Consider the following 24,559-nt stretch of genomic DNA (forward strand, 5'->3'; position numbering starts at 1 on the left):
CGAATTCCCTATTTTGCATGCAGCCACAAAACCCGACAAAAGTGAATGATTTGTTTTCATATCATCACCATTTTAGTTTTTGTTACCACTGACAAAATATGGAGATATAATTCCATGTGTGAGCCCCTCTGTCTTGTGCACTCTTCAAGGTCCGCCTCACAATATCATGAAAGACCAGGTCCATTCCACCTAACGTTGTCCGAGGATTTTCATACAGAGGGAAAATTGGTGTAAATTAGTAAAAAAACTCTAAGGGCGCCCTCTTCAGTTCATGCTTCCATGAATGTGCATTTCATGTCAGGAATAAGTAGACGTACATCAATACACTTCAGACCGCTACCATTCTGGAAAGCGTTTTGTATGCAGTGCTTTTTCAGTGTCTATAAGCTTTAGAGGGCCAGGCCAGTAGCTGTAACTTTTGATGGTTTTTTTCACTGTTTTTGTTTTTTATGTCAACAGCAAGTTCTTATCCTACTCCCCGAAGCGTGTTGAAACACCCACATTTCAGCATGAAGTGCGCCGACATTGTTGACACTTACATTGTGGGCCGGGCTAGAAATTCACTTGTCAACAACAACAATGCAGTCTACAAATGTACAGGCTGAGTTGACAAGCTGAATACTGTGTCCATCTCAACATGCTTTTTTGAGTAGAACGAGATACAGTAGCTGACATACCAGGCAAACATAGTGAAAAAATTACCAAAGGTTACAGCGTAAGGGCCCTTTAACTAACTGTTGGTGCCTGATAGCGTCACAACTTTCAGTTCAGTTCAGTCATTCCCTTAACTTGTGTAAATTTGATTCAACCCATTTTCCAAAAACCAAATATTTCCATTGAGATGTTGATGTAGAGAATTTCCTTTAAACAAAATATTTCAAGTTATAATCCGATTGGATTAACAAAACATTGACCAAGAAATAAAATCTATGGAACTGAGTCAGTCCCACCGGCAGATATTAACAGAAATTAATTTACAACATCACAGTAATCTGTATTACAATCAATGAAGTTTGATTTTATCAACTGCAGCAAAATTCCAGTGCAGAAACGCTGAAAATCGTTACAGTTGACAATCCCTGTCGTCCGACAAAACGCGACCTCATATGATGCGAATGGAAGTTCGGTTTCACTCGGGAAATTTTTCAGTCGCACCATTTTATCCCTGTTAAATAATTCTACGAGCGTTCAAGCGACAGTAGTCGGACTAAGTCGTCGTTTAGGTGTTATGAATCGGAGATACAGTCTGACATACTGTAAATAATGTAAAAATGATTGTATACAGGATAGTCTGAGAGATTCACCAAGCGCCATAAAACAGGGCAAGGCTCGGTTGTAAACGATATCAGATCGAATAATTACCATAATTCTCAGACAACCTAAGAGAGATATTTCACGGGACTGCATCAGTCAAAAGAATTTAATAGAAGACCGGGCGGAAATGAAAAATCGCTCATTCTAAATTGTCGCTTATTCATACCAATGCATCACATATTAATTCCCATTCACCAGCGAAACGGAAAAAGCGTTGGACTTAATATTGAGCCAAATTTTCATAATTTATCGACACGCTCGCGAGCTCTGAGTCGGCGTGAAGACGATTGGGTCACGTGATATCGATCGCTGGCTTGGCGGAAGTGAGTGGTCGGGACTAGCTATAGATCTCTCTCTCCCCGTCATCTTGCTTCGAAGAAATCCAAGATGGCTTTCCACGGGTGGGAATCGCTTCGCAGCTTCGCTGTTCTCGTTGTCGTCGTCGGTGAGTATTTCTTCTGAATGTGTGCCTATATCCGCAATGTTTACTCAAGTCGCCTTGGTGATGTCGGAAAATAATTACTCGCGTCGCATTGTGTGATCTTCTTTTTTACTGTCGAGATCATGACAGTAGGAGAAAAACGAGTCGTTAACGATGTGTATGAAGGGTTTATCCTTCAGGTCACTAACCAGAAATGTGTCATTTTTGAAAGACATCTCGGCCTCAACACTGGAAACAGAATTTCCGTGACAATAGACTCTGTCGACTCTTCCTCACGACCTTTCGTTTTGTTTCTCTGCAATGGACGAGGAAAAAATGAATGCAGTCAAATCGGTCGATCGTTTGTAAATTTTGTGTGTGTCATTGGGGATTTTTTTCCAAATTGTAATGCGACGTGTGTTACCCGCATTTGTGTATTAACGCTACTGGCTTGCGTAACAGTATCACTGTCACAAACAACAGTACACTTGTACACTTGGAAATGCATTGCATTTCATAAGGTTGTTTTTATTTATTGCCATCGTTTTAACAGTGTTGGTTTTAACAAGGAAATTGCCTGAATTTTTAATCAACATTTTAACGTTTAAATATTATGATATCCGGAGTAGGCCTATAACTAAAAACGTTTCTTTAAGTGATAATGTTCAAAATAAGAGAACAAATGACGACATTTTTGTCGATTTCCAGCACATGACGTAACATTTTTAGCATGACAGCATAATCCCTGGCTTCCGTCAGTTCCGCTCTGAGCACAATCGTTTTCATGAGTAAACGTTGAGAGCTGTTTCAGTCGCAATGAAATAGCGTCCTTTTTATCCGACCGTGCATCAAGTACGCAAGAAACTGCCCTAGGAATACGCCATTCATCACGCACACTAAATGTATGAGGCATGTGGACGAAGTGAGGTGCCAAAAAACAAACGACTTGTCAGATAAACTCGTTTCAACGCAATTCTTTTGTTTCTCTTTTGTGACAAAGCATTAATGGGAATGCTTGTAATTAATAATGTATGACGATATAGCGCGCTGTGTCACTATCAAGTTAAGTGGTTCCGGGGTCACACCTAAAATCGATTCTACTAACTAGTTTAATAGTACAAGGCAGGATATCGACATTAAAGTAGTTCTTTTTTTTTGGCTTCCAAACTACACAATGCGTAATTTTTTGTCAGAACCGACCACATGCCAGCTTTGTAAAAACAGTCGAAATATCCGTCTATTTGTACTATATCTAGGACAGGCTGTCTACCCATAGAATATTGTCATGTGACGAACCGTTTTTCCGATAATTGCACCACACAGTTATTTAATTTGTCTCATTTGAAAGGGGGAATTTTTGACTGCGCAATAATCTTACAAGGACAAACCCATTCTGCTTTCGTCATGTTGCACCGATCGCTAATCATTGGAACACATATAGATATTGATGGATACATTCGACGGTTTTATAATATTTCCTTCATATTCCGTCTTATTTGCTTAAAAAGCCTAATATTTTGCGGGGACATCCAATTTAATTGGGAAGATGGATGATATGATGCATGATAAAACAAATATAAGATAATTGTCATGGTAACCGTTGCCATGGAGATAAGCAAGACAAAGGAGCAATCAGCGACTGTAAGATCATGTAAAGCCACGGAATTCATTTGGTATTTTTCAGAGCGGCTCATTAGGGACTGGCTGCCATTAAGTCAAGATATATAATCCTGCTTTAAGGTCCTTTCGCCATACATGTTTTATTCATTTTCCGGTATTTTTGCTGCTTTGGGAAAATACAGTTTCTTGATCTGCTTACAGAATAACGTGGAAAAAACCTTGAGTTAAGACTTGCCAACATAGCCTTGAGTAGGTGTGATTTTAACATAGTTTAGGGTTAGTTACTTTCAAGAACAAGCACAGAATAATACCAAGAGTTACAGCTGTGCTCTGGTATGGTACACACTTAAAATGAAATTTGAATTTAAAAAGGCTAAATTTTCATAGCTGCTTACACTGTAAAACAGTCAATTTGAATCGCCATAGCAAGCAGATACTGCATCAACGCACGTCATATGAGTTTCTGATCAATATGAGATTGTTCAACATTTACAATTAAACCCCGATCGTTTTACAATCCCATGCACTTATCTCTTAGACATTGCTATATCATTATAAACACTGTTCAACATATTCATAACCCATAATATTCAGTGAGTATTGAACAACTTCAAAACATGTACATGTGCGCTGGTATATGTTATATGAGTATATCAATACAGACATATTTGTGTCTGCCTGTCTGTCGTCTATATGTCTGTCTGTCTGTCCGTTCGTCTGTATGGTATGTATGTATGTATGTATGTCTGTATGTCTGTCTGTCTGTCTGTATGTATGTATGTATGTATGTATATATGTATGTATGTATGTATGTATGTATGTATGTATGTATGTCTGTATGTATGTATGTATGTATGTATTGTATGTTTTTTCAAAAAATCTTTTCGTATACATACGTTTGTGTGTGTCTGCCCATTTTTTATCTGTCTACAGAATGTCAGTTTACATATGTTTGTCCATCTGTTTCTCCCCTTACACATATCGATATCTCTATTGACGCGTTTTGAATTAATTAGCACCTCCAAGCTAGTCGCACCGTTCCATTCATATACAAGAATCGAAAGACGCAAATTGATGCGTGGAATGTGTTTAGGTGAAAGAGCAGTTTACGGTCTGATTATTTTTATAATATCAGTCATTGTTACCTTTCGTGTTCATCCACTCCAAGGTACTGTCTCATCGTGAACGTTTTTGGGCTCACGGATTATTGCGATACAGAAAATGCTAAGTTTCGGTGTTTTCTATTTTTTAACGGTTGAATTCTATTGGTCACAGTATGCTTGTAACCGTGACGTTCAAGACCAGACAGCATATGCCTGGTGAAATCGAATAAAGTACACGGAGTTCTTAGTATTTTACTGAAGTTTAGACAACATTATCGTGTAATTCGGCTGATTACACATGCGTAGAACACGATGACTTGAGACTAACGTTCAAAATCCTATCGATCTTCTTTATATGCCAGTCTTGGGTTCAAGACGTTTTTTGATTTCCATGGCAATTAACAAGAACATCATGTAAATTTTAATATTGCTTGAACTTATACTTTTGGAAGATTTAAAGAGACGAGGTCTGCAATGTCGTAATTTAGATGGTGTGTACGTTTCTCAAAGCCATTTTCACAGCTCTGTTGGTGCTCTCGACTTCGCTTGCGCTCCTGGCTCGATCCGATCGTTGAAATAGCCTGAGCGATTGATTTGGAACAACACTGACAACGTGTGATCAGATGGAAATAGCGGGGAAACGATCCAGGAGTATCTCTAATGAGATACCGCGGTGTTCTAGTGTTAATAGCAAACTGTGGCGCTGAGGTAAAATAACATCAATTTGTTGATAAAACACTCATCATTACAAACACATATATTCTAATTATTTAATTTGATTTGTTTTTTACAGTATGGTTTTTTTTCAATGATGATATTATCACTAGCATATTCGCATGCGGTAATGTTTGATTACAATTAAATACTATCACTTTTTCAATGTGCGAAAATGGTGGGAAATTTTACGAGCTTACATAAAAATATTGTACCCGGACCGGCCAAGCTAGCAGATGGGAACTACCAATCTCACCACATCTCACTCAGTGCAATTGTCTCATTTGATCTGGAGCACATGCCCTCTGAAGTCACGTGACAAACAAAATGATGAAATACTCAGATCGTTTCTCGATCAGGGATATTTTAATCGGATCGCGGCCTTTGGACCACTCTTTGATCGTCAAACGTCTTGCGCAGATTTTATTCGGCGACAAAAGTGTATATTCCGTGAGAGACAAATCGGTTGTGTAGGTCAGCAGTCCTATAAAATACACGGGGAAGGATGACACGAACTGATGATCTCTATCATACCCAGTGAAGGTCCTAGGCTGTTCAGAATGAAACACAGGAGAGAGCTGAGTTTCCGACGGAAAGGCTTACAAAACCGTTGAATGAGAACTAACAATGAAATCACCCGGACCGCAGTAACTCATCCTCGTAGTCGTGACGTGTATCCGCTATCGTGGGTATAGTGTACTGTAACACTGCAATACATTGATCTTCTTCAAACTCTCAGAATGCTTTTAATATTCTGATTTCGAACTTTAAGAATCTTGTATGCAAATAGTCAGTACACGTTTGTTTAAAAGTGAATGCTCTAATTGTGTATACGTCACCTTGAAGCATAAGGTAATTAAGCTTATATTGCCCTACATTCGAGAATGCGTTTCACTCAATGCTATTAGGCATGAAATAAATGAAACGAACACCTAATATTGTGGATTTTGATGAACGCTCAATTTCGTATCTTCAATCGGATAGTCCAATCAAATTACTTTGCCAAACAACGTAATCTAGTAGTATAGTATTACAACTGGGAAATCAAACAAAAGCGCCTCCTGTGATAATCCCTGAGTCATGTCCATTCAGGTGTGAGTTGCACCCTCACAAGTCAAAGCAATGTTCTCCCAGGATTCGTCGACGATTTAAAGGTACGGAGACATCATGCATGCAGTGTTTTTGCGACAGGCAAGTCATCAGCTGTAACCTAAAGAAGGGGGCCATCAGATTTTTAGATTAGCTCAGAAGTGCCTTCGACAACACGTCCCTGGTATCGATTAACGAGTATATTTACCATGGTTTGTTGTGACCCTGAATGCTTGAATGTACTTTCTGTTCTACGAATTTGCATTTTATTTAAATATATTCATTTACCCTCGTCATAGGCTTACCGTCTGAATTCCATCAATTGACATGTTTCATTCATTATTATTTTTTTAATTTATGATATGTCTGTAAATAGGAAGCGCTCTGTAAATCGGCAGGGAATAAAACCGCACAGCTGATTCGGTGCATAGAAATAATCTAGTTTATGTACATTTCCTTCTAGCGAATGTGATATTTTAGAATACCAAAAAGATATATCACAAGTGGTTTGGTCTCTTTTTTCAAACAATATCGTGTCTGTCTGTCTGTCTGTCTGTCTGTCTGTCTGTCTGTCTGTCTGTCTGTCTGTCTGTCTGTCTGTCCGTCTGTCTGTCTGTCTGTCCGTCTGCCTGTCTTTCTGTCTGTCTGGCTGTCTGTCTGTCTAGCTCTCTCTCTCTCTCTCTCTCTCTCTCTCTCTCTCTCTCTCTCTCTCTCTCTCTCTCTCTCTCTCTCTGTCTCTGTCTCTGTCTCTCTCTCTCTGATGTGAGCCGATGTAGGTCATCTAGTTTTAATGAACAAATATGGCGATGTAATTTGCAATTTTCCATTTCCACTGTACACGAAACAGTTTTACATTCTAATTTTTCATGCGGCACCCTTCGTACTGCAAACGCTGCCAAGTAGAGGCGCGTGGGCTCTCTCGTCGATTTGCGCTTCATCAGATCCTGGCGACGATCGCATGGTTTCCTTTATATAGTATCCAGCAGGAGGTTCAAAAAAGGGGGGGACAAGGAAAATGTCATTCTGTGATACTATTTTTTCCTCCTGATTTCATCAAATGAACATTTTCCCTCTGGAGCGCCATTAACCAGGGTAATTATTTTCAATGCAGAAATAACGGCTGTGAACGACCACAGTTTTCCAATGAAAAGGTTATGGGTCGTTCAATATGTGATTGAACACACACGACGACACCAAGGAGACATTTCAGTGATTTTCTTTCATCATTTGTATTCTTGCTTCTTACACGGAGATTGTATATATCACCGAATATTTTACAATCCTTTTATTTCATTAGAAGCCTCAGGGAAATTCTGTCACAACATGACAAGGTTTGGAAACGTTTTTTCTACCACTTTTACCTGTTGTCTGACGTGCTATGGTGGTGCCACAATACAAAATCTATTTCAACACATCTTCAGATGTTGCAAATTATCGGGCATGGCGACGTGCGTCTCCCAAAGCGATTGTTGTTTTACTAACAAAATGCCGCTTGGGTCATAGCTTTTGTAGGTTGAAGTCAAATAAAATACCTGTATCACTTTGATCATGAAATTGGAAATTTCATGAATATTATATTGGCATACGGGTGTTAATTATTTGATCGGCAGATATTGACAGAGGACAAAGGACTGTATGATTCGTAAAGCCAATTTATTTCCCATATCAATCAGCAGTCTTTCCCTCATTATATCTGTCGCCATTTTTTTTATCGACTCACTGCTTCGGTCTAGAAAGAATGTGCTACCTATAGGCCTAGGTGTCCGTGTGAGTTGCTCATGTAGTGTCTGATAACATTTCGCGGTCTCTGTCTGTAGCATGCCTTCGTTTTGGCGGCCCTTTTTCCCATATTTCACCATGTTACCTGAAAACTTGCTCTCTGAGTTAGTCGTATCTTATCGCGGTTCAGTAATTTGAATGAAAGTTTGTTTTTCCTGATAACTTCCTGATAACAGCTATTTGGGATGTAGCCCATGACATTACTACGAGATTACGATGCGTGAAGATACTGACAGGAAATTTGCAGTCTTCACTTTAATCGGCGGAAGTGACGAAAGTAAAACTTCCGGTTACATTTTAATAATTTCTCCTGAAATGTACATTTTTCAAGGACACTTTTTCTCCCATGAGTCGACGTGAGTCACCGATCAGAGGTTTAATATCTCCAGCATTCTTCATAGTTTATTTTTCCCCATTCTTTCACGCACAGAAATGTAGAAATACGTAGAAATACGCTTTTTCTTAAACGAAACCCCTGCTCTAATTTAAAGCTATTCTAAGAATAATTACCACATTACAGTCCCGTGTTGACGTTGATGTCATTTAGCAAGCTCTTAAAATCCTGTAAATTGTGGATCGTGACATTTACCCTAAAGCGTCGACAGACGTCTTTCAAGGTCACCCATTGATTGAAAATGACGTCATCCATAACTGAAGCAAAGGTGTACATTTAAACCTTTCGAAAATAAATCTATTTCACAACACGTGCTGGGTGTTGCCTCCAGGCGAAAGATCTTTATTACGCTGCAGTTTCTGATTATAATATCGCAGTCTGCTTTATGCCTGATACGTCCTTTCGACTGGCAGTTCCTCGTAATTGAATATATGGATGAATGAATATGACAGATAGCTAGATAGATAAAGAAAGAAAGAAATAACAAACAAACGAACAAACAAAACCAAACCAACAAGTACAATGATCACATACTGAGGCAATATACAATAGGTGTTGTTAATCTCCTCCTTTTTAAGCATAACATATGCTTGTATATCGTCGGAGAAAGTTAAACGGTCAATTGAATTCAAGAGCGAAGATCTACATACTCCTTTTCATAAGATGACGATTTTCAAGAGATATATCTCAGAGGCCTTAGCCTAGATACTGTAGGTAACCTGTTATTGTTGAAAAAAGAAGTGGCGGTCTTCACTGGGCTTGTCTCCTCTATAGAAGTCGACGATTGCCTCGCACGTCAACCTTACATTTGTTTGTCTATAATGCTATGCAATAAGTAGAGGAATGGAGATAGTCGCGTGGCATGGCCGCGATTTTCAAGAAAACCAGTAAATGTTGAAAGGCTCTAGTGGTCTAAACAGAGGCTTGTCTCTCTTGAACTTTGTTGATTATAAATTTACAATTTATGATTGTGGACAACTGAAGGGAACCACATTGTTGCGAACAGATGGCAACCGGTATGCCTCTGGTTAAGTCTTGGAATACCCGTGAACACTATAGCTTGCAGAAGCAACCATTGTGTATTGTCTTCTCGGTATATATGATGTGACATTACAAGAACGGCCACAAATGTAAAAACAGTTCAGCTGAGTGATTTGTGTTTTAGTTCAGGATGTGTCGAAATTGGCCCTGCCCAGCACAATATTTAAATACCAGTAGATGACATGATGAACATATACCCAGTCACGTGATCACTGGGCACGAAACGACCGTATTTCTCAATGATTGTTCTGAAAGAAAGCGCTTACGGACTGTACTTCTACATGCTGGGGTCTGAAATCCCAGGGTCACCTGTAATCAGTTAAATATCATGCCTTTAAGACTTTGTCGATAGATGAATCTACCTCGTTGTAATATCGAACATGTATGATAATTTTAGTAACCATCCCTAACACGACAGGTTTCCTAGTCAGCAATTCCTCCTACGTTCCCCGGCCCCCTTACCGGTAGTGATCGTGAAAAATAAAAGTAAACAGGCATGGCATACCATATAACGTCACCTTGTATTTCGGAATGGCAAAATCGCAAACTTCTGATAAGAAGTCATTCCACCCTCTCCCTCATGTGCCGTCGTAATAAATGACCAAACGGCCATACCGGAAACAGGTCAATACACGATATTAAAGGCATCTCCGGTGACATTTTCGATTCGGGAAACCGGGATGATCATAACCGTGCGCGATCTTAATCAAAATCTCAGTTTTGTTGAAAAATGTGTGAAGTCACCATAGTGTTTAAATGACGTCACAGGCACACGACTCTGCTTCCGGTGATGAAGAGCAATGGCTTGTGACGTCATAACCCAGCGATCTATTTAACCGCCCACTGTCATGATGTCAATTAATATAAAGGACAGCGCCGATATATCTAATATATCTTGTCTGATCTGTTACCTGTCGTCCATGCTATCTGTATCAGTGGCATGTATATTCTGTGAATAGAATTCTCGTTTTACCCTCACACCATATAATCTGTACACTCCACCGAGTGACGTACGACTGTCGACGGAGTCACCGCTGCTCTCCGGAGATGTAATCCCGCCAAATTGTACCAACACATTCATAGACTGACCTAACATTATGACTTCGGAAAGATTTCCCCTTTTCTTCGATGTCAACATATGCCATCTAATTGCAATTTGGTGTTAGGCTTTGTAGAAGCATTTTCAGTAGAATTGGGTGGGGGAGAGGAGAATCTTGCATCTGTAATAGGGAGTGAGAGGTAACGAGGGCGTTGTTGTGGATTAATGGCAAACCGGAAGTGACAATGTCGCTTTAATTTCTGTTTCGCGAAATGGAGTTGTTTAAATTCGACAGGCCCAAACGCCAGTGACTTGACGCACATTTGTTCTATAATCGTTCGTTCGGTCGTTTGTTTCTCGATTTTAAAATTTTGAATGACATTAAACTGCAATTCGTTTCAGACTAGTTTCCTTAACCTCTCTACACATTTATAATGCTGTTTTAATTTTATGTTTTCAACCTTCAACTTTCGACTGCCATGTAAATAGAATATATGGACATGAATAGAATTTTAAGTTATAGGTGTACACTATTACACATATACGGTACAAGTTAACCATGGTTAATTGTAGTGCAATTATCAACGTCCGCTTTGTTTATGCATGCATTCCTTCCATCAGGTATAGGGTAAATTAATCAAATGACGCTTCGGCCCATGCTATCAAGCATCTTTCCCATTCATGAAAAAATCGGTTATATCTTGTTATACATCGTGCCACATTTTTGCGTGTCTTCCTTCAGGTGTTTGTCTTGTGCATTGCGCCCCCTCGCAAGAGCCGGCTGTAGCTGTCGCAACGACGGCCGGGGAAGCACCACAGGAGACCGATTCATCGTCCGTAACAGAAGTGCCCAGTCCACTGCCTGACGAGGGCAGTGATGACGACGGAGCCGGCGACGATGATGGTAATGATGAAGATGATGAGCTTACGACCGTTGTAGCGCCCCCAACGACTGCCGGAGAAGTAGAACCGGAGGAGACGACGGTTGCGGGCGCTGATGAGACAACACAGGTACGTAATACAACCCTTTTCAGAATTAGAGCGCGAAGCCACTGCAGTGAACTGCAATAAAACTGCTTACACTAATTAGTTTCAGCTGTAGCCGTGGCCACTTTGGTGTTGAACAAGGCTACTTGATAAAGACAAAAAAGTCTGCTTGTACAAAGGCAAAACTAGCTCTGTCTGAGGCTCGAGTTGTAAATGAGAGTTTACGATTGGCACCCTGTGTTCAAGATTAAGATACAATGTAACATTACCATGCACTGGTACATGTACAAATCTTTTTTATTTCAACTTTCCCAGACAAACTTTCTGCATGGGACATACAATGTTGTCGACTTTGCCAGCTGGCTACAGCTGAAACTAATTAGTGTGAGCAGTTTTATTGCAGTTCACTGCAGTGGCTTCGCGCTCTAATTCTGAAAAGGGTTGTAATACTTTAACTAGTATATGCTACATGTAGAGGGAAGACACATTCTCCTTCAATGAGCGGTGACCACGCACAACCAGTCTCGATGAAACGACATTGTCCTCGTACATCACACTGCCTTCAAGCAGGTTTTTTAACATCCGTTTCCTATCCAAATTTTGCCTATGATCATGTCAAATACCATGAGAGCCTACAACTTCACTCTTTTATACGTGTAATTATGGTACTCATCGTTGTGTAAATATACATTTAATCCAAATTATTCAAAGGAAACGGTATCATAGCTATATACATATATCGAAATCGGTGGTCCCATTAACAGTCAAAACATCGCTTTTCTTCCTTAGGGTGATGACGCTACCACATCGGTCACTACCCAATCATACTCAACCCCAACGATGCCATCGCCTACCACGCCTGAAATCATGCCAAAAATGGTGAACTTTACTTTAAGAGATGATAATGACGAGGCTTGTCTGAAAGCTGTGTTCTCTGCTTGGATGAAAGTGGCTTATTACAGTGGCAAGAAGGTACGTAGTCCAAACCGTCCTTGCTGACACTCTCCTTCAATGCGGAAGGACAACTTTCTCTCTTTGTAAGATTTCCCAATTCAAAAGTCACTGGTACAACCGAATTTTATAATCTATTGGAGAAACCCCTCTGCAAAGGACATGATTTCTTATCCCAATGGTATCCCTATCGATAAACTTCAAAGTACATGTTGTTCTCTTTGTTTGATGGTGTCATTAACTTGAAGATCTGAAATAGTCGAATTGAAAGAGAATTTTGATACTATTACAGCATGGCTTCTTTTGATACGATACGTTATTGACACGACATAAAATGACGCGCCATGACATGATGTAATATGATGTGATGTGATATGATATGAAATATGATATATATGTGTGGATAGGCGGACGGAGGACATCTGTTCAATACATTCTAATGTTAGAGCCCAGTTTGCAGCGATACATAATGGCACATGAGGTCATTGGTAAATGCATACGCGTAAAAATATTATTGGTATACATGCATAATGTTCAGTATACACGTATTCTTATGCGTCTCACTTTCATTATAATGGTTGTCTCTACAAACAGAAAGAACTTAGAGAAGCACAGATTCCACTTCCCCCGAAAGCTAAAGTTGGCGGTCGTTGCGGCGACATCTACTCCCAGTCTATACTGCGACTTGAATGGGCCGGTGGAAAATACTCCCTGAAAATTACATTCCAAACGGTGAGTAAGCGCGTCTGTGCATTGCCATGGCATGATTGTTTTCATATCTGTGTTCAGTGTAGTTACAGTGGCGACGCACATAGTCGGAACGCACCAAATCGAACTTCTCTACGTGGGGGTATGGAACGAAAAAATTCAAATTTATATCGCCGCATTCTGCAATTGAAACCATGGATATTTTTCGCTTAGGGTCTGTCTACCTGTGTTCCGTGTGCCGTAAAAACTGAATACTATGAAGATGTCTACGTAACCTTTAGGGCGGTACAGACTTTCGACACAAAATTGTCCATTTTGTGAAAAAATATGGTGAAAAACAAAGTCGTCGCGTGCGTTCCTACCCTCAAAATTACTCACACCGCCCTAAATTTTAGCGTTTTACTCCGTCATCTTGTCGTCCCCAAGTTAGATTTGGCCAGTGACCGATAGCGCAGATACTAAGCTTTGAGACTACGTATTCGGTTTTTTTATTAAAGCCGTGAGACGGAAATGTTAACTTAAAATGTGCCCAAAACATCATCGACCATGACCTAGCGAGTAAATAAAGCCGCCCTCTACCGATGACCTTTGCCATCTCTGTCGTTTTTTTAGAATTTCATTTTTCATCATCATTGCCTTTTAGTTCAGAAATGATGCTTTGTTTCCATTTTGTAACTTGTTATAAATGATTTTTTCCTTTCTTTTAACAAAGTAAGCCTACGTCTGATCATTGTAAAACAACCTAAATACTTTTTTAGGAAAAAGGTGTTTTGTTTTAAGGCACATTAGCTGTATTTTAGGATTATTTTTACATATGATTTACAATCAAAAGTAACTAAAGCCAAAGTTCTTCCCAAAATGTGATAAAAAAGTTTTTAAATTTGGTGAAGAATGTACAATTTAGATTTGTAACAATACAATAATTTTTGGCTTCCAAATATGACAGGGAATACAAAAGCTATCTTTGAAAATCAGATAATATATTTTGGATTTTGGTGAGCCATGCAAAGTGCATGTGTAGAAAAGATACAGCTAATGGGGCTTTACTGTATATTTCAGGTATTATTTGCTCTTATGTCTAAGCGCACATCCAGACATATATTGCCTTCAAAAATGATTGCAGGACTGCTGAGACGTTGGTTTAGTCATCTTGGTATTCATTTCAGATAGAATAAAATATTTCTGTGTCATGCATTTTGTAATTTATCTCAGGGTACTACACCCACACATTTTTTGAAACACATACATCACTTATTCCAAGCTTCCATATTGCCACAACTAAATAAAATTGCAGGACAGTCAGGAATATTGTTAAGGTTAACATTTTATTGCAAAATTAAATTAAAAAAGCAAAACATTCTTCTTGCACTTGCTGTGTCAGTTCTTTCACTGTATAGATGTGCCGTGATCTGCAAGTAGAAAACAAATGTTATGACAATACTTTTAATGGGAAGTATAAATAACATTTTTAGGTATGTATCCAATTAAAAAAAATACACCTTGGGTCTTCTTAATGTAAATGCATATTAACGTGGTAAATTACATTAGTATCAACTGAATCAATTATTTTCTTGCTATACATGTAATATGATTATGTAAATGAGCATACCTTCCCCTAAATACCCTATTCACTTCATAGGTACTTGTTAGTTCTCCCTGCTATTTAGTGATTTCCTAATATAATGATATTGTTCGTTATCTACTACTCTACTTTCTCTTTCTATTGTGTATCAATAATATACAACATCCCTGCATCTGTTTAAGTCACTTCTCATCCTACCTAGCAGTATTCCTGTATTCAAGGCCAAGATTTCTATATACACTATACTGTTAGACAGTCAGGTCATCTGCCTACTTAGTGGTTATCCTGCCGGGTGAATTAGACTTTTCTCAGCTAATATCTCTAAGCACAACACAGTCAGGTCTACTAAGGGACTGGTCAGTTTCTTCAGCCTGGGGGGGGGGGGCGGTGGATTCATGGGGGGGTCACCCTGTTTTTGACTTTGGTGATAGGGGGGGTCACCATGTTTTTGAAATGCCCAATAGGGGGGGTCAGTGTGTTTTTGAATTTTGACACAGGCTCATCATTGCCTAAAATGCTAGTGTCAGCCACAAATTTCATCATTCAGTTGTATTTTTCGGCGCTCCCTTCGGGCGCGTGTAACTTTAATAATCAGTCGTATGTTTCAGCCAGGGCTCGACATAAGCGCTAGCCCACTAGCCCGAGGCTAGTAAATTTTCAAGAGGACTAGTAAAAATGTCTTCGGAGGTAGTCCTGCGGACTAGTGCAATTTTCAAGTTCCGTAGCTGTCCAGGAAAGTTTATCGCTACAAAACTAATGGGACGCCGGGCCATGCCACTCATTCGATAAGAATGAACCACGCCTCGATCATTTCATATAAAAATAAACTAACTTTTACCCAAACAAATTGGACAGTGAAACAGTGAAGCAAACTTTATTGATCACCAACTTCAAATGAAACAGTGTACCTGCTACGGAGAATCAAATTGTACTGTACATGCCAGTAACATGGCCCCGGGAAACATGGCTCAATGTAACGCTGAGCATCAAACGGAATTGTCTGCACGTCGTGTATTTTGGTTTGCTTGAAGCTCATCACTTCGCCTAAAAACATGAGCAACCCCACAATTTCGTTCAAACACTGTATCCTTGCCTTTCAAAGAAGATTTTTCTCAAGATTTCTTCAGGGGCATTCCCAAACAACACCTCCGATAGTTCGTAGCCAGCTTGACCCTGCTTTAGAATGCCTCCACATGCTGACCTCCATATATAGTCAAGACCCCCTAGCTTGATTGAAGCTGATCTTATAAAGAGCCATCTAGCTTGCCAAAACAGTGCTATGGCAAGTTGCTACTGCTTGTACAGGTGAGGGAATTCCTCACAGATAATAACTTGGTGCTAGCAACTTATTGTTTTGCCATTTTAGTGGAAAAGTGTAAATTATTGGGGCAATAACAGTGAAGTGAACCTTAAAACAGTAGTGAAAAAACAACGTATGAAATGGGTGTATCAGACTGTCGTATCCAATCACTTCTGGGAGTCATTGGTTATTTTTGTGCTAATCACATTGTGTTACCAGTAACTGGCAAAAGCTCATAAAAGACACAAGCAAATGAAATGGTAAAATGCAACATTTTTACTATTAAAAACAAAATTTTTCACAAACCATTATTACAAATGAGAGGTCCTCCCCACAAGCTGGTCAATTTTAAAATGTGATATATGTCAAAAATATGAAGGCACTCCACTGGAACATTTGTGAATGGCTGTATGAATTTCAGTTCTGGAGAAACAAATCTGTCCCCACCATGAACAAACATGTTCTTTGCAAATTAATGGCGCACTACCTGAGCTATGAAGGATTTTCCAACAAATTCATCCCTACCTCTGATTTTATTCTTGATGGCAATAGGCTATTTTCATGACCTCTCCTCCTACACAGGACATTTCATTCAGGTTATTTTTGTGGTTTATATATGATTCAAAGTTAAACATTTTGCAGTAAGCAAATGTGCTAGTCTTGCATGAAAGTTAGTTATTGGGTTTAAAAACCTTTGCGACAAAAAATATGAGAATAGTCATATACACCTCTTTACAACATGAGAGCAACATTTGGCTTTGCTTGAGCAGGACTAGTAGATTTCATTTAGGACTACTAAAAATGAGCTGCTACTAGTCCTTCGGGCTAGTGGATGATTTGACCTTGTGTCGAGCCCTGTCAGCACGCCCAACTTTAACATATCAAGCATACATATATCAGAGATATCTGTATTCAATATTTTTCAGCGTTCCCTTCAAGCTCATTACTTTAATATATCAGACATTTTTCAGCACGCCCTTCAGGTGCATGACTTTAATATACAAGGCATATACATCAGAGATATCAGGATGTTTCATATTTTTCGGCGCGCCCTTCGGGCGCCAAACTTTAATAAATCAAAGATATATGTCAGAGATATCTTGATGTTTGCTATGTGAAAGTGTACCATTATGAAATCTGCAGTTCATATGTAAAGGATGACAAATTCCTGATACTTTTATGTTCTCTCAATGAGAATTCAATATTTCACAATATATATTTGATACAGTGACTTATTTTAGAGATAGAAAAATGACAAGATATCTTTCCTTCTCATTGATGCAATTATTTTCCTTTGTTTCTCGGGTTTTCTGTAGAAAGATGCTTTTTTAATAACAAAATAACAGTTAAAAAAGGCAGTTTTTGTCATTATTAGCTGTGCTTTTATGGTTTCAATGTTACAAGAAAAGGTCTTCTCAAACACTGTAAACATCAGATTTGGCTAAAAAAGCTCTCTATGGCTCAAACTTTAAGATTGACACTTTGAAATTCCTGTCTTAAAACTGATATGTCAACAATTTCATTAAAACATAGAATGACTATTTAAAATATATGTAAAATGTAAAATATAGTATATATATATATATATATATATATATATATATATATATATATATATATATATATATATATATATATATATATATATATATATATATATATTTACTATGTCGCGCTCGGGGGGGGGGTCACCTGTTTTCGAAATTTGGAATAGGGGGGGTCACCCTGTTTTCAAAATTTTGAATAGGGGGGGTCAGCCACTTTTTGACGTCGGCAAAAAATAATCCACCGGCCCCCCCAGGCCGAAGAAACTGACCAGTCCCTAACCTACCGATATTTAGTCATTAGATACATGTGTAACTGTCACTGCATAGATCACATAGAGCTCTCACATCATCAGCTGTTCCAACACCTTATCATTTACTCTGGTAGCTTGAGACTTAGGCTGCGTTCACAAATAACGATTTGGGGGGGGGGGGCTGGAGGAATCACGATAATAATCTTATTTTTTTCAGATCCCCCTCAACACCCTAAATAATTTTCAAATGTTCCCCTCTATATGATCACAATTTTTCAAATCCCCCAACTATCACAATCCCACATATTTGTAAAGGATGTGTATGCAGAAAAAATCACGTATTGCGGCGTTCCGCTCACAGGTGTTCAACACTACCTGCTATTAGCACTTTATAAAGTCATATTCCTGAGACAAGTTCTTAAATTGATTCATCTTAAAGGCATCAGTGAACTTTTTGGATTTGTCATCCAACTCTGGCAAGGTCAATTGTTGCTGCCGAAGAGCACACAAAATGACGATCATGAGAGAGTAGGCAAATTATGAATTCTGGCTCATTGCCATATTGTCAAAAACTGAGCACAGTCACCTACCAGAAATTTGTTTCAAAAGTACAAGACATATATGAATTAAGTGCTACTCAAAATTGACAATACTGTTGGCTAAAAAATTCCATCAAATAAATGTTTTAATCTCTGAAATTTTGGGTGTAATAATGGCAAATTTGGCTAAAAAATAAATAATTCCATTTAGTCACATATTTTTTCATTAAGTCCTCACTGTTCAAAGTTTTACTTTTGTATTATTTTATGACAAGAATGTGAAAATATAGAAAATCAAGCATGGTGACCCCATCTTTTTTCTTTAATGTTTGATTATTCTCATATGCCACAATTCAAAAATTCGCGATAACTTTTCAAGTCTCCTGGTCTTCCATATGTTGCTCTCTGGCCTTTATGTTTCACTGTCATGATCGTCATTTGACCGAAACTCTTCTTCAACTACCGTGTACATCAGAGTCAGAGCTATCTCTGTACCAGTGACATTACAGTAGCAGAGCAGAATCTGATAGTGATACTTTGATAATTTTGACAATATTTTTGTTCTTTATACAACTGAGTTCCTGTTCTACACCCTATGGCATCTTGAACTGTCCAGTATTCAGCTTGCTATCACAGCCTGTGTATGTGTACCATGCATTTGTATCACTGACTGTCAGTCTGAACTCTAATTAAATTGTCACCAAATACATATTTATATATACAGGCTTTGTCGACAAACTGAATATTGTGTGTTTGAGCATGCTGTAGGGAGACAGCAAGAAACTGTAGTTGATATATTGCATAGAAATATCGCAAAAATCATCAACATTTGCAGCTTCTGCCCTGTATAACTAGGCTCATTTGGCTTTTTACGACAAATCACACATGTTTAGATATTTTCGAGATAAAAGTCATGAAATTTAACAAAAATGGGTCTAGATTTTGTTAAATTATTACTAACATTACAACAATTCGATGACATAAAAATGGTATTCATTTTTCATTGAATTACCTACAAAAACTTTGAATTGGAAAATGTAAAACATAAAAGGGAACCAAAAAATTTCAAGTCCCCCCTACAGGTAGAGCAAAAGTTTCAAGTCCCCCCTCTACTACCCCAAAATTTTCGAATCCCCCCGAATTCCTTCAGCCCCCTAACCGTTTTTTGTGAACGCAGCCTTACGAGTTTTATGCATGTACATATTATTGACACAAGTATTTTTATCCTACACATAAACAGATGCTTTTATATTTTAGAATGCAGCTTTTAGCATATCAAACAGGGCCATCAGATCTGTGTAAAAATATTTTTTGATGAAAGGGAAGAAATGTTATTTCTCTACACAGAATGTTGCAATGGAAACTAATGAAACTGTCAGATACGAAGGAAGATTTTCCGCTTATCCCAAAGAGATGTTCTGCAAAATAACAGTTCCGTTAAACCCTGCAATATTATTTTAGTTGCAATCGATTACCAGACATGTTGTACGGCCTCCTTGGTTGCTTTGTTTTCACTTCCGGTTCGTACATAGCTGAAAATAAATCGCTCTCAGAATGCCATCTGATCTTCCCCAAGTCCGATTTTGCTTCAGCACATTAAATGATGAGTAAGGATAATAAATTTACTAAAACTTCAGAAATTAAACCCATGAGACGGAAATGTTAACTTCTCAAACGACGGTATTAATTTCGCAAGTTTCTGCCAGATATGTCATAACCCATCCACAATTGACATTGACGTTTTTGCCGTATTTCCGAAAAAAATGTCAAATTTCTGGGGAAAAGCCATAAACAACTGTCGGACCATCAATCTACTAGAACCAACGCACTTAAAACATATTTATCTAATTTAACGGTCAAAATTTAATGAAATTTGGAGACCTCAGCTTACCTGATGTGTCGCCCTGTCAGTCAGCTTCTACTCGGTGGCGCCCGTCGTCTCGCCTTAACGACGACAGAATCTGGAATAGACACGCCTAGCACACAACGGAAAAATCGCCTATGTGCGTCCGCACTGGTTATGTTAAGGTAGATCGCGCCTCGGGGACAGATATTCTCTCAAACTCTTAAACTTTTACACTGATTTCCTGATATACCACTTGTGGGGGTTCATTTTAAAGCTCTTGGTGTAAGAAAACTTTTCACCGGCTTAGTTTTTCAAAATTCGAAAATTTTATTTTTCTTCATAGAGGTAACACAGGGATGGCGGCCATTTTGATTTCAAATATCGGTAAATCTTGGGTTATTTGTTTCTCTATTAGGCCTACTGTTACTAAAATTTGCACAATTTCTATTCTTTATTTTGAAAGAGAATGGTTGAAATATTTCTTGGGGGCAGTTTGGGCAAAAGTTTAAGTCTTTCACTTTCGAGGTGCGAACTACCTTAAGGTTGCATCTTCCAGACCCCTTGCTGATAAATATTGACTTGCGATTGCGGTAATATAAATGCAGTAGACAAACCCTGTGTGGTAACTGTGAACTGGACCGTTCATCTGAATCGCGATATTATCACCTCTGTAATTTATAATTACGAATGGAGGACACGATATATGACAGATAATGTCCACACACACATATTCAAGCACTATCCTTTCATAATCTGTATCCAGGATCAATCTAACAGCAGTTCTGAGAATCCGGAGGAGGGTACGTGGTGTGCAAAGTCTATACAGTTCACCTACGATACGAGTGACTCGAATTACTTCGATGACGCAGTCGACGGTGAGTATAGGCCTGGCACATATTCTAGGCAGCGGACAGTCAGGAACTAACATCAGCTGCCATTTTACCCTTTCACTACACGTGACAGCGTTACCATCGACACCATTCTTTGAGAGTTTTTGTTGAATTTTTTAGACTTTTAAAGTGAGTCGGTCACTTCGAAATGAGAGCGTCGAAAATATGGTGCGTGACGTTACCGTGAGACATTCAACAGGCCTTAGAGCAAAGGGCCCGTTTAATTTAGTGTCACATGCGTTCTAATGTTCGTAGACAATGACATGATTTCGACATTTTAGTTGCCGACGTATACTCCCTGACCGGTAAGGCACATATATTTTCCTTTCACATTTAATTATTTACATTACACTCACAAAAAAACAAACCAAACCAAACCAACCTACCAAAAAACAAACAAAAATAAAATAAAACAAATACCCCCAAACAAACAAAAATAAAATAAAACAAATAAAAAAACCCACACACATTACAAAAAACAAGAAATGACTTCCCCGAGTCCTCTTGAGTTGTCAGTGTTTCGTTTTTATTCGCCTGTGTACTGAAGATTAAAGGTTACCACCATGTATTTCACAGCTGGCAAGAAAACGGTTCAGACCTTTGATGACATCACGCTGTTCGACACTCCATTGAAATCCTCCTACCTGTGTGAGACGCAAGACAACATCGCCATGGAGTCCAAGGATGAGGAAGACAAGGTCATAATGCGTATTGCAGACTTACAACTACAGCCATACGAAATCGAAAATGGCGAATTCAGTGAAGGTGCGTATCGTTTTTGGAAGAATTACCTTTGAGGGCGTTTTTTGCAAGCTCAAGGCGATGATTTCAAAACGTCAATTTTGTTACTTTAGTGGAGTTATTTGCACCACTATAACCTTCATAGCCGTCACTATCAGGATCGATATCATAATAATAGTGTCACTCATCATCATAGTCAACAAATCATCATCATCATCATCATCATCATCATCATCATCATCATCATCATCATGGATATAGGATCATCATCATAATCATCAACATTATCATCATCATCACCACCACCACCACCATCATCATCATCATCATCATCATCATCATCATCATCATCATCATCACCAATATCATCATCATCATCATCATCATCATCATCATCATCATCATCATCATCATCAATATTGAGATCATAATCATCAGCATTAACATCATCATCAAAATAGTCATCACAAAAAAAAAAAAAATCAATAACAACAAAACACCAGGTCTAAATCTAGTTTTGTATTACCGTCTTCTCATTGTAGGCAACCTGTGCGAGGCGGACAAAGAGAATCAGCGACGAATCGACAGCACCGTTCCGATTGCAGTTGGCGCTGCTCTGGGATGTCTTATCCTGCTTGTCATCATCGTCTACGCGATCGGCAGACGGTTTGGCGCGTTGGGAACCGGGTACTCGGGTTATAAATCGGTGGACTAAGCAAGCCCGCCACCATCATCATATCATGTGAATGCAAGGAAATTTGGTGCAAAGAGTTCTTTGTGAACTTTGACCTTATCTGCTGAGGTCAAAGGTAGATTTATTTTAATATTACAGTGCAATTCAGTAGGGCCATGCAAAGCAAGGCGATCAGTCACAGACTTATAAAGTATAAAGTACAAATCTCCCTGAAAACAGGCAAAATTATAACACATGCAAAAGTGTTTGAGAAAATGGAAAATATGACGTTTGTTAAAAGGGTTTTGCTTTAATAAATGCATACTTTATGTGAAAAAAGTGACAAAAAGTACAAGTCTTTTTTTAAAACCGCTCAAAAGAGCTGACTGGAGTAATTAGATAAAATGATCGATATTCAAATTACTGTGGTGAGAATGCTATTCACAGGTTTAATGATTCTTGAGTATGAAGATATGGAACGTGTCAAAGAATTGTATGAGCTCACACTTTTCATCCATTCCATTAATGTTCTTCTTTTCATAAGCGTAATTTTGGCTAGAACTGGAGCTCCTGTCCTCATTAAGTAGCTATGCCTTAACTGTTTTGTTCAATTCTGCAAAATTTGGTCTCAAACCCTTGGCAACTACGTGTATTTCATATAACTTTGGCAATTGTTTTGGTCGGCAGATATTTAGACATGAAAAAATGTCATATTTTGTGTCCGAACGCTTTCACACCCAATGGCATGCCAAGACATCGAACTTTGTTCCAGAAAACAAACGAACAATGTCAAAATTTGTTGGCGAAAGTGGCTGTACATGAAAGTGAAAGTGCCATAGAGGACACGGACTCTAGCTCTACACGTAGTAGCTATGCTTCCCACAGGTTGGCTACGATTTCTCCTGTAACTGTAATAGTCTGTAAGTAGAAGTACTTGGGTGAAATGACGCAATGGAGAATATTTTAAAGACGAGTATTTATGAATGAGAAATTAACTTAATGTCGTATATTTCAGAGTATTTAGAAACTTCTTTGTACTTGTTGAAAAAGTTCAAAATTTAGTTTAACATTTGCTGAATAGTAAGCTATCTAAAAATCCAGACATTCTCTAAACGTACTATACAGAGCATTTTACTCGGTCAAGAGTGATATAATCTCATCCATGAATTATGTTAATTATGCAATGTCAAAAGTCGTGAACTGGTCAAAGGTCATCGAATATCGCTATTCAAGCTGTGACATAAATTCCGCTAAAATGGTAGTATAACGGCTATCCATCATAATGTTATGTTAAATACTGTTACATAAATTAGAAAAAACCTACTTAAACAAATTTAAAATTTAAAATGTGGATGAAAAGTTTTACTGAGAGAAAGGAAGCTTTTTTGTCTGCCTGAATGCCCATGTTTAACTCATTATTTCGTCGGCGTATCAACCAAGCTTTAATTTTGGTTCGGATAGAGCGCGCATCGATATTTTTCTAATTTCAGTTACTGAGCGTGAGCAAAGGAAGAAAAAAATGACCGTTGTATTCGTTCATATATAGGTAAAAATCTATTTACAGTTGTAATGTCATATAACAAATTATTTATTATTTGTGGTAACAAAACCTTGGTATTGTAGATAAAAGATCTTTAAGTTTGTAAATTTTTTGTCGTGTAAATATTGTGTATAGTGAAAGGAAGATGAAGTATTGAGTGTACGTTCAGTGTTTCAATAATCAACTCCAAGTGCAAAATTTGAGCACGTCTTTTTTCGGTGTTTCTTTTCATCGTAAATTACAAGAAATTCCACACTAATTAGTTTTGTCTGATGTTCATGAGCTTTTTCCTTGTCCCCTTTCTCTGTTTTCCACTTGGTATGAACATGTAACAAAAGGTCACACGTTGTAAAGATTTTCTTGTTTTTTTTTCCTTTCAAAACAAAACGAGATCGCGAGAGAATTGCACAGGACAATCAATTTTGCTGTCGCATGTCAAAGGTTGATATTACGTCATAGAATAGAAATCTTTAACTTAGCAATAACTATA

The 24,559-nt window shown here is 38.3% G+C and overlaps 1 protein-coding gene across 1 annotated transcript; it reads left to right on the forward strand.

Annotated features, from left to right (window-relative positions):
- Positions 1 to 1,190: 1,190 nt before the first annotated feature.
- On the forward strand, positions 1,191 to 23,776 carry LOC139149869 (lysosome-associated membrane glycoprotein 5-like). Its single transcript, XM_070721872.1, has 7 exons — positions 1,191 to 1,759; positions 11,257 to 11,525; positions 12,291 to 12,473; positions 13,047 to 13,184; positions 20,989 to 21,100; positions 21,692 to 21,880; positions 22,399 to 23,776. Exons 1-7 carry the CDS (start codon positions 1,702 to 1,704, stop codon positions 22,569 to 22,571), a joined length of 1,122 nt encoding a protein of 373 aa, XP_070577973.1. The 5' UTR covers positions 1,191 to 1,701; the 3' UTR covers positions 22,572 to 23,776.
- The last annotated feature ends 783 nt before the right edge of the window (positions 23,777 to 24,559 follow it).

This window comes from Ptychodera flava, chromosome 14, assembly GCF_041260155.1.
Source record: "Ptychodera flava strain L36383 chromosome 14, AS_Pfla_20210202, whole genome shotgun sequence".
In the NCBI taxonomy this organism is placed as follows: Eukaryota; Metazoa; Hemichordata; class Enteropneusta; family Ptychoderidae; genus Ptychodera; species Ptychodera flava.

Excerpts from the sequence above, each read along its gene's own strand:
- LOC139149869 (XM_070721872.1), top strand. The coding sequence starts at position 1,702 with ATGGCTTTCCACGGGTGGGAATCGCTTCGCAGCTTCGCTGTTCTCGTT. Across the intron at positions 11,526-12,290 it reads GCGCTGATGAGACAACACAG|GGTGATGACGCTACCACATC; the intron begins GTACGTAATACA and ends TTTCTTCCTTAG. Across the intron at positions 21,881-22,398 it reads AAATGGCGAATTCAGTGAAG|GCAACCTGTGCGAGGCGGAC; the intron begins GTGCGTATCGTT and ends TTCTCATTGTAG.